The following is a 12156-nucleotide window of genomic DNA, read 5'->3' on the forward strand; positions in this document are numbered from 1 at the left end:
AAGAATATTGTGGAGAAGATCATAAATAACTAAAATAACAATCACAATACTTTATCTGGAAAAAGTTGTTTTATTTATTAAAAAAAATAGGGAATATACAAGAAACGTCATATTAATATATAAGACAAATTACATACATAGACATAACATACATAAATTAGAAATTGAATTTATTTAGGATTATTAAACATGTTTTAACTTGGCTGACAGTTTACATCCACTTCATCATTCTATATTTCTGAATTTCAGAACCTTTTTTTTTTTTTTTTTTTTAACTATCTATTTGAAGTGTGTTTGACTTTTTGGGAAAATACAAGTCTAAAGTGAAATAAAGTAGATAAATTATGTATCTGTCAATGCGCAAACAACAAAAAAAAAACAATGAATGTTCGTTTTCAAAGCAGCATTATTCCAGATCTGTACCTTTACATAGTGTTTCATAGACTCTCTATCAAAATTCTAAAACTTGGTCCAGGGAAGCAGAAATAAATACTACAAAAAGGAGCAAATAGAAAAAAATTGAGTGCTGATCTGGTTGTAGAAAAACCTTTGCAAGTTCTGTTCCTTGTGCAATATTGTGTAATATAGTGCAATCATTTACAATATTGTATAACAAAGAGTTTGTAGCTGGTATTCACACACTTTTCACCTGGTGTCTTTCTTCAGCATAGTATATTCTTCCACAAGTTTTATTTTCTCATTGAGTTTGCTGACGATGGTGTCCATTAAACAAGAACCAAAAGGAAGCTGGGGAAAAAAACAGGAAAAAGTGACTATCGAACTTGGTTTGTGCTCCAGCTAAGAAACATTTAATAACAGTACATGATGGTATTAAATCCCTGTTAGTTCTAACAGCTTGTCAACATGATTTCTTCTCATCACTTGTACACAGATCATCCCTGGTTATCGCAACTAATATTATGCTTTATCTTAAAAATGACTGCACGGTAAATGTAAAATGAATTAAGATACACACCCTATTGAAGAAGTTATGGCTTAGTGCTCAACTTAATGACACAATTTGCAATACGAACAGCACTGACATTTATCTTCAATCATCAGATCAATATGAGGTTACAGTCAACTCCAAGGCAGTCACAAAGATGAAAGAGTGCCAGGAAAAAATATCAATAAATGCTTTAAAGAAAAAACAAACAAAAAAAACACAAAACAATACTGGCATCTTAAAATCAGTGTCTTGAAACAGTATCTTAAAGGAAACTTGGTGAGAACAGAATGGAATAACGAAATAGCCCCATTTACCCACTAATTTCTCCAGCCCATTTCTCCAACATCTACCCCCATACCATTTTTACAATTAGTCAACTTGTTTCCTTGTCACTTGCTTTTAGTATTCACTTTTGCCTTTCCCCTTTTTTTCCAATTGACTGCTGAAAGCAGTACGAGCTCTGTGGATTTATTAGCACATAAATCAATAACACTGCGGCCGTGCACTCCTCTGTAAGACCTGATACAGAGCACTTGGATATGGCATCACATCCTGGCACTCTGCCTCATTAGGCCATATGCAGAAGTATAACAAACCACTTTCTTTTATGGTGCATCACGATGGGCTAGGTGTATTGTCTTTTTGCTTGACAATAACACGGTAGTGAAGTTAAAAGCAAAAGATCACAACAGCATGTGCAATATGAGAGAAAAGAGCAGTTTATACCTCTACCTCTTGCTTGGCCCCATTTATGTCAGATCACTATTAGGTTTCCACACAGGCACTTCATTTTAGGAAAATTAAACTGAAGGGTTCTGCCCAAACATATTATATCAAGGCATACTTTCTGCATAGAAACAGCATAAATGCATTGATGACAAATGTAACCCCTTAATGACAGCTTCTGAAATAAAACTGACTTTTTTCTGTTTCTTTAAAGATAAAAGCACACATTTTCTTGGCATTTTGGAAGAAAAGATTGCCAATTTGATCCCCATGTTCCAAACTGAGTGATTAGCATCTTATTTACAATGGACCTATCCTTGTACATACAACTTGAGATAAAATTAGAAATTATCTGAAAGAACTGGGGCCTATAAAATTAGAAATAATCTGAAAGAACTGGGGCATATGAATGCTATAATAAAGTGTTACAATTTTCATTAAAAAAAAAAAAAACAAATCTAATAAAATGGCACAAAATACAATACAATTGGTGCAAAAGCACATAACTAAGAAAGAAATCCAAAAGACAATGGTATTCAGCACTTCAACAGATTTACAATTAACTTTTATTTACCAACAATAAGAATGTAAATGTTTCAGGCCTTCTGAGACTGTCATAAAAGTGTTAAGACGTTCACAAAGTTGCCTTTTTTGTGGTTAGTAACTAAAAATAGTGTCTGGATGGATAAGTCATACTTTTGACTAAGTGGAATGGTAAACCAGGAGAAAAGAGGCATTTGCATGGATGCCAAACAGAACGATACACATAATCTATTATTTTAAACAATAAGAAACGTAACATTTTTCATTATACTTTACAGGGCTTCCGAACATATTGACACTTTATATAGTTTAACAATAGTTTAACCTTTAAGTTATTGCACAAAATGTTTGGAAAATTTTCAAAATTAAGCTGAAATTCAAACAATAGCCAGAAGATGGTGATAGAACCTAGTTTTACTTCTATTACAATACATTGAGACATTCAGACATAGGTAATTTACTGTTTGTACTGGCAGGTTTGGAAAATCCTAATGCAAAACAAAATAAATGTTTTAGTAAATATGTCTGGAATCTTCTCTTTATGCAATTAACATAACAAGAAAATGCAGTGCAACTATTATCCTATGTGAACTATGCATTTAGATTAAGATTTTTTGGTTAAAGTAACTATCTTTATATATATATATATATATATATATATATATATAAATAAATAAAATACATATGTATGATATTACAGTGGAAAAAGTATATAATTTATAAGCATATACATGTTTAATTCAGGTTAATAACGTATAAAGTGATCAATACAGTTTGTTTAATATATTGTTGTACTGCTATATAAATTAAAAATTGCCATGCTAGAAGAATGATGCACCACTTTCTAATCTTAAAGTTTGATTGGTTGGATCCAGTTGAAGAAAGGACTGCCTGCCTGTAGGTCTGCAGTTTATTAACCTGTCACCACAGTTAGTAGTAGTTGGTCATGAAAACAACTACACAATTTATTAAGGGGAAGAGCTACTTTTCTGGGCCTCCAACGGTTACTGGGGGTCCTAGGGACCCCTGCTCAAAATGGGACAACATTTTATTTTAAATTTGTTTTTATTAAATGTGCGCTTAGCGTTGAAAAGCGTAGAGCCGTTTAAGCACTGGACAGCCAGTCATTTTACACAGCTTTTAACAAAGGTTTTTCTCCCAGTAGAGAGCAGTGCAGCATATTAAATGACTGAGATTCTTCTTCCCAAAATCGAATAGCTAAAATGGGTGTTTTGTTTAAGGTGCTAAGATCTATTTGTGGATAGCATGAACAACAGATCTCCTGTTAACTAAATAGCACTAAATCCAGGTCACTGTGTTACTGACCTTTCCCATACTGCAATGAAGACATTCATAGCTTTATAAACCAATGTCATTTATTTAAATTAGACAAAACTATCAGCAGGTACAGGCAAACTGTTAAAAGGAGTCCTGGCCATCCACATTTTGCCTCTGTAGCGAGTCAAATTATTGACGTAACGTGTTGTAGAAGAGGCCACTATACTTCTCCAACTATGAAATGCCATTCAAAATATAATTGTATAGATCTCCATGATCCATTGACTGCATACCAAATATTTTACTACATTAATGTAGCTTAGTCATTAAGAATACATTTATTAAAAATTATTAGAGATATATTTGTTGACATAATCAATCATAATACATGTTCACTTCTGTTTAAATATTCACATGTATATTTGGTGACAGGCGCTCTTACTGGTTCTTTTAGAACATCCATTACCATTAAAACACAAACACAAAGCATCCATCCATAGCCTAAGGTAGTAAGACACCAATAAATAAAAGTGCAATTAGTTTTCTCTTTCTGAAACTAATAATAATAATGAAAAAATGTGTCAATTTTATAATGGAAGAGATTTATTCACTAAACAGTGTATTGCAGGCTGACAAGGGAATTACAACATGTCAGGCCACAACAGATGAATGGGACATATTTAAACCGAACTTTTGCATCTGATTCCTATATTACTGGATACTCCTGATTAGGTAGGTAAACAAAAATAATACTTAAGAATACGTTCTATTTCACAAGCAAACATTTTCATGTTTGCTAAACCATGGTCTACATGAAATGTTAACCTCCTTAGCATGTATGTTTTGTAAACGGCTATATATTTGAGATATCCTAGGGTAGGTGAAATTACGGAGGGTCATATAAACACGTGTAATATCACAAATATCAATTCCAATCACTGGTAATGCAATAATACATCAATGGAAAAGAAAAATAGTTATTTAACCCCAAGTCTTTACTTTTTTTTCAAATGATTAATTAATGAATGAATCAGTAGTGTTTTGCAGCAATCTGACAGAGGGTCATGTAACACTGGTGACATCCACATTATCAGCTGCAATGGTTAACCTATCCAGTGAAAAGCAAGATACACTCTGATCGAAGTAGTCTGCTGGCCAGTGCGTCAATCTACACTGAAGTGTAGGTATTTAATATTAATAGTTAGACATATGAACTGTGAGCTTGATACATAAAACATAAAAAAAAAAATCTAATTAAAGGAGATATAAACCTTTTCAATTAAAGAGCTCGTTTTTTTCAAGCACTACACAATCTCCCCAAATAAATCTGAATAGAAGTTCACAATAAATGAACTAATGGTTCACTGAAGGTTGCAGACTCCCTGCAGTTAAACAGTAAAGCGCAATTAGTGATTTGTCAGTTCTAACCTCTCCCTCCCTACTTTTATTTCACCCTAAATTCTAGAGCTGGGCTGTAAAATAAATAAATAAAATAAAGGCTCTTTTAAACATTATTATTCTGTCACTGAGGAATAAAATTAGCTTGAAAATGATCTAAAGGGATATGATGCAGTTCATTATGTTAAACAGCAACGGCCGTGGTTTCCTTGTGTTCATAAAGACTGCTCTATTAAATTTACCTCCAGTCAATAATTAGGAGTCCGCAAATAAACCCAGGCAATTAAATCAATACTGCTGGACAATTATGTTCCATAGACCTCGCTCAGTGGCACAGAAAGACAGTATACTTGACATAGCAGTATAAAATGGGCTTGTGCAACAAGCAGCAATATCACTTATCATTAGACTTGCTGGAGAACTTTGCATAATTCTGTGTTTCAGTCAACTGCAGGGATCAGATGTTCAGCATTGGAAAGAGAGTAATGCCTCATCTAGTAGTTTAAAGTTAAAATCATTATAAATGTACGGATGCTCATTTGCAATGAACAAATGATAAAATAAGAGCATCTTTAACAGATTGTAAGATTACTTCACTGACTTGAAATTAATATTGGTTTGATCATTAACATTTAGAATTTATTTAATGAATGTGACCATGTTATGCCCTGATGTGAATGTTCATGCTATACTTTTAAATCCCTGTTTAAGGAACAAGAATGGTTAAATTGGTTTAATATTTTTGGACTTGCTATGTCTATTAATTTTATTGCCAGACTGCTGTGTTGAAAAGTATATCATCTGGTGATCATGTGTATTTTAAAGTACACTCATTTATTTTACAGCTTAAATTATAGGAATTATTCGCTAAACATCTAACTGTAGTGCCTTAGACTAAATTGATTGAAATTTTTTCAAAGCATCTATTTCAGGCACAATTCGGGTATCAATTCATTATTGACCAAAGGTTTATTATTCTATTGTGAAAAATGTATCGAAAAAGAATCTGAAAAAAATATATAAATTCACTTCTGTTTTATTCTTTATCGAGTTTACAACATTTTGAATGCCAAACACTAAACAGGAAGCAAATGCCTTTCGTATGCCTGTGATATTTAAAGGGTTAAATGATCCTAAGATGACTTTTCCTATGGGGAGATGTCTACCCATGAATGTGATGCTATTCTAAACAACAAGTCCACTGAAAACAAAATATAAAGTGTAAAAAATCAGAGTAGAATATAAAATAAACTTGTAGACACAGTTCAGCATTAACGATTTATAGTCAGTGCATGACAACTGCTGTCTAAATTTTTTTGTTCTGTCTATAGCTGCGCGCATCATGGATACGTATCAAATATTTCAATAGGCCTCTCACTAGGTGGGATTATTTCACAGACAGAGAAAACTTACATGAAACAGAAGAAAAGTTTCACGAATTCTTGTAAATGATGTCAAAACAAAAGCAAATCTATGGCTTGAGAAGCAAGGCTCTCACCTGCCAATAAACTGCCCTTGATCACTTGCAAGAGGGGATCCTCCCAGCTGACTAGATGTGTGCAGGAAAAGAGAGACTTGAAAGGCAAGAAGAAAGTATCATACAGGTCACAGCAGCAGTCTCAACAGGCCCCTTCGGGAGTTCAGCTAGTCTCAGCCTTGTCATCCTCTATGCAGCTTTCCACTCTGCCCAGAAAATGTCGATAGGAAAATGTTTGAGGGGCCTCTGGTGGAAATTTTTTCATTCTTTCTGCATCGACAGGATGCCAAATCAATATTTAGTTCCCACTAACAAGCTGCTCGAGGTCTCGGTAGAAAATATTGCAGAGAGTGCGGGAAGACACAGTAATAAACAGCTGTCTGACTGTGAGGAAAACATGAATTGACTGGAAGCGGGTCCATAGTAAAAGGTCACTGAAACCCGTGAACTCTTCAGGTGTCCCCCATCAACCACTGACTTTAAAGAAGAATGTGTTCCGGAGAGGCAGCAAGGAATAGATCCTTGTTTCTTCACGAGACAGCATGGATGCCAGGCCCATAATTAAATTAGTCAATTTGCTAAGATTCTGGAAGGGTTTCCCCCAGGTTCTTTATAAAAAGAAAAACAAAAACGAGTTCTTTGTTAACCCTTTAGTATACAGATGCTGAGCCACTAATGTGCAAAAAAAATACTGAATTGCTGCCTGAAACAGAACGCTTTAACTCGCTGCATTCCAGTGGTTTCTGAATTAGCAACACTTTTACTGCCAGAATGCAAAGTCTAGCTGCAGTAATCCGTTTCAATGGAATGCATTACGTTTTATCACTACTGCAAGTATCTACAGATATTGGACTTTTACCATAATGTAAAATGTTTTGACTGGAAAGATATTATTTTGAAAACCAATATAATCCTCCATGTTATGCATGCTAAATTAATTTTAAATTAAATAAAATATATAGATATAAAGAACTTCTCTAAGGTCACACTTTACGCGTTTCTCCTAGCTCACACTTCTGAGGAAGCCCTACTGGGAGAAACCTGTAAAGTGTGATCTTAGAGAAGTTCTTTATATTTTATTTATGTATTTTATATATATTTGCAATATTACTTTGAATTACTATATATAGAAATAAAATAAATTGTTTATAATATCACATCCAATATGTTGTTTTGCTGTTGAACAACTATCCTGGTTCCTGCCCATCCTTGGATGGGGATAATACCACCAAGGCTTTATACCACCAGAGCAAGTTTATTGCTCTGCAAAGTGTAAGTAGGATACTTTGTTTCTGTGCACCATATACATTTGAACATATTGCATTATTAGACCCTCTCTGCTTTATTATATATGCTGGAGTCATACTGGAAACATAAGATTGTGGATCTACATATATGCAAAGACGGCAATTGTACCGTCCATGTGCTAAACAGCAGAGCTCTCAGATGCTCATAAAAGTGTGAGATACCTATATACCTAACTCTCTGTAAAAAACATTAAGACATATTACACAATTTTTTGTTATATTTCTGTTTCATTTTGAGGTTTTCCTGGTACCGAAATACAAAAATACTTTACTCCAAAGAGAGTACGTATATACATCTGTTTAACACTCATTATTGGGTCACTGTTAAGATTGATTACACCCGTGTGATTTTTAGTTTTTTTTTGCCGTGGTTTATCACACCAATAATCAGTATTGGCGCTTAAAAATTAATATCGGTTAATCCCCAGTTGACGGCACTGCTTTCATTCTAGAGGGAGAGATTCATAAATTTGTAATTGACAGATTACATTTTTGTTAATCTCAAATCAACAGTAAATATGCAATTACTTTTTTTTTTATATAAATACTGAAGTTACTCCTGTCTGCAAAGTCTTAAGAACCTTGTGGTGAGCAATGCTTATTTGACCTCTAACCTACCTAGATATAACATTAGAAATGGCTAAACAAGAAATCATGCATGCACATGGACATGGCTCCTTGGAAGCACTTCAGTGTCTGAACAAAGTACAATTTTTCCTCTTTTCCTATGTATTGCTTGCAAACTGCAAAAAAATGCTCAACAGAGGACTGATTACAGTAACTTCAGTGTATGTCTGGAGGAGGGTTCTCCTGCTCATCCCATCTATCAGGACTTAGATTAGGCAGGAGATAGACCTGTGTATTAAGAACTGAAAGGTGAGGGGTATTTTAATCATTTTGACTTTTCTTTATCTATACCTGAATATACAGTTTAAATTGTATGCTCTTTCACTTGTGCGTACATTGTTGTACCCATGGCAGATACACTTTAAATTATCCTAAATTATATCAGTGTATATAAAATGGGGAGATTTATTAAGGTAAAACACGGTGATATTCTTGTGTGAAGTGTTAAATAGGGTCCAAACACCACAGAAATAACTGTGTTTATGTAGGCAAATTTACTGCTATTATGACAATATATCATTTTAATTTGGAGGCAAAAGATACTTAATACATGGTTTGACAAATTTGATTTGAATCTAGGAGCCAGCTAACAAAGTTAGGTGCCAGTTTTGTTTCAATGACAAACATACAATTCTTAAAGTGATGCTATAATCACCAGAACCCCTACAGCTTAATATAGTAGGCCTGGTGTCTATAGTCTGTCTCTGCAGGCTTTCAATGTAAACACTACATTTTAGGCCACTAAAGTGTCTCCTCTCTCAGCACCTACATTCAGTGTCTTCCCATATAGATGCATTGATTGGTGTAGGATTCTGCACTCTGTATACTCAATAGCTTCCCAATGCATTGGATTGGCTGAGATCATCAAGATTGATAATCTCAGCTATGGAGGCAGGCCAGCAACGGCGAGAGAAGCAGGACATTGAAAAAAAGGTGAGTAAAGCATCATTCCCTAGAGATCGGAGGGTGGCTGGTGATCTAAACATTGACATTCACTGACAGACACACACACTCACTGACAGACATATACACACACACACACACACACACTGACGTACACACATTCTGTCACACACTCACAGAGTAGTTGTTTTTATTTTATTATTTTATACACTCAGATACACACACACACACAAAGATTTATAGATACACAGACAAATACGCAGAAGGAAATACACACACTGTCACAGATACACACACACAGAAATTAAAAACAAAACATTTTTAGCCACCCTCCTGTTTCCTACCTCTTGGGCACAGGAGTGTGACTTCCCTGGGGTCCAGTGGAGCTTGCTGCGGCTAATGGGAGTGGGTTGTCTCTGGTCCAGCCTCCCCTTCATGTAGCTCTATCCCTGTGCAGCTCTGTGTGTGCTGAGAGGAAGTGAAGGGAACTGTAATTACTATGTCCCGGTGCTGAGGCCGCCCAGGGGAAAGGCTGGTGGACAGCTTTGTGGAATGGGAGCAAGTGGCGAGCAAAGTCGTTTTTACCTAGTGTCATGGCAGCTTGCCATTCCCCAGCACGGGCTCAGCGACGGGAGGAAGTGATTGCAGCTCCCTTCAATACCATCCAGTACATCAGCACACAAAGAGCAACACAGTAATAAAGAGACAGAAGGAGGGGGAACGGGCTGACAAATCCCAGTTGCCTGGGATTTGTTAAACCCTGATTTAATAAAGGAGTAGAAGTCTTATTGTTGATAAAAGAAAAATGTATAAAGTAACATACCTACCAACACTAGGAAACATTAAATTAAAACAGAAAGGGGGTAGGTCAATAAGGAAATGTGATGTGAGCAGGGGTATCATGATGTGGTGCACATTTCCACCCAGGTGCTGTGGCTTGTAAGGTGGCTGTGGGTGCCTGTGCAAATTTAGTAATTTATTGTTATTATGTTGAGGCACTCCACTACTGCAGTGAAGGTCATGGATGTGCCTTGTTACCACTGGGTGATATAGGTGATCGAAGTAGTACAGTTGGAACCCACAATCTCATTTGTTGCTATTGTAGTACATATCTTCAGAATATGTAATATCATGACTTACTCTGATTGCAGCTTGCTCTGACTTGGGAAGGCGATGTTACTAGATATAACTTATTTGAATTGTGTGCAGATGGCTGGGGAGGGACATACTTAGAATTGGCTCTGAAGGTAAAGGGTTAGAAAACAATTAAAACCCTTATGGAATTTTAATGAACAGTGTAATTTCCAATCTCAAATAGGTAGTAAAAAGGGGTTTAGATATTTTTAGTGTTGGCTGAAAATGATAAAGTCACTCCATTTGAAGTCTACTAGAGGAACATTTTATGCTCTGCTAAAAATGGAAGGAGTTGTGGTTTGCAGTGGCTAGATCTCCTCTAGTTACTATTATTGTGCTTTTATTTATTCATTGATCTTAATTATTTATTTTGCAATATAATTTGTTATTGTGCCATATATGTATTATGGTCTAATAAATGCAACCTATATAACTATATTAATATAAATAGGGTTTTGAAGGGAAATACCAGATATTGTCATTTTTTTGTCTATTGTCTGCTGAATAGGCGTCATTTGACATTTATGTTAATTCAATGCAAATGATCCTAGTACAGCAGGAGTGTTGCATGTAATAGAGTATGGGGTGAATATCGATGAAACATATTTGTGGACTTCATGTTTCAGGCTAGCTGAGCATCATAGAAAATGTAGTCGTCAAACATATACAGTAACAAAGTTAGTCAGTGAGTACAGATACCATATTCTTGGCTATTTGTGGACACGGCGCTTCTGGACTATACTTTAATCTGGCCAAGTATTATAGGCAATCTAATGCATTAACACTTATAGTTTAAAAGTTAGCCATTTTTTATGGATTACATTTCCTTAGATGCTTGAGGACTACAATGTCCATGATGCTCAGCCTAAAAAAACTAGGACAAAAAAAAAAAGGAAAATAAGACAAGGGGCATGAAAGTAGGGTGAGCTACATTTTGGCCACGTGGGAGAACACCCAAGTGAGAGGACATTGGCTCACATATGTTCATTGTGTTTTGTTTTGTATGGAATAGTACTTTAAGAAAGGTATATAATGCAGTATATTGCCTACTAGTTTCTAACAAGTGTTCAGAAACATTTAATTGGACATACATACATACATACATACACAGACCGAGAATATAGCTGAAAATAAAATAAAATGTATGAGATCCATTACAAGATTAGCACATAAATCCCATTAACTATACTTAACCAAATAATGTATTAAAGGGACACTATAGTCACCAGAACAACTACAGCTTATTGAATTATTTCTGGTTAGTAGAATCATTACCTTTAGGCTTTTTGTTTTTAAACACGGTCTTTTCAGAGAAAATGCAGTGTTTACATTTCAGCCTAGTAATAACTTCACTGGCCACTCCTAAAATGTCTGTTAGAGATCCTTCCTAGGTCATGGCTGCCTAAAATGCATCCAAACATTCAGTATCTCCTCCCTCTGCATGCAGACACTGAACTTTCCTCATAGAGATTCATTGATTCAATTCATTGATTCATTGATTCATTGATTCATTGATTCATTGATTCAATCTCAATGAGGAGATTCTGATTGGCCAGGGCTGTGTTTGGATTGTGCTTGCTCTACCCCTGATCTGCCTCTTTGTCAATCTCAGCCAATCCTATGAGGAAGCATTGTGATTGGATCAGGCCACAACTTCTGATGATGTCAGCAGGCAGTGGGCAGATCTAAAGGAAACAGGGACAAAATGAGCAGCTGCAGACCTGAATACAAGTACGATTTTACTATATTTAGGGAGGCATGAGGGGACCAGGGTGGCTAGATTGTGGTTTTAACCCTATAGGTACAGGAATGCA

At 35.3% G+C, this 12156-nt stretch overlaps 1 protein-coding gene across 1 annotated transcript in view; it reads right to left on the reverse strand.

Annotated features, from left to right (window-relative positions):
* Positions 1–265: 265 nt before the first annotated feature.
* CNTLN (centlein) overlaps positions 266–12156 on the reverse strand; it is a 302717-nt gene continuing 290826 nt past the window's right edge. The window contains exon 27 of the mRNA XM_063455244.1: positions 266–747. Coding sequence (XP_063311314.1) covers positions 646–747 — 102 coding nt within the window. The 3' untranslated portion in view covers positions 266–645. The remainder of the gene's footprint in view (positions 748–12156) is intronic.

The sequence above is a fragment of the Pelobates fuscus genome, chromosome 5, assembly GCF_036172605.1.
Source record: "Pelobates fuscus isolate aPelFus1 chromosome 5, aPelFus1.pri, whole genome shotgun sequence".
Classification (NCBI taxonomy): Eukaryota; Metazoa; Chordata; class Amphibia; order Anura; family Pelobatidae; genus Pelobates; species Pelobates fuscus.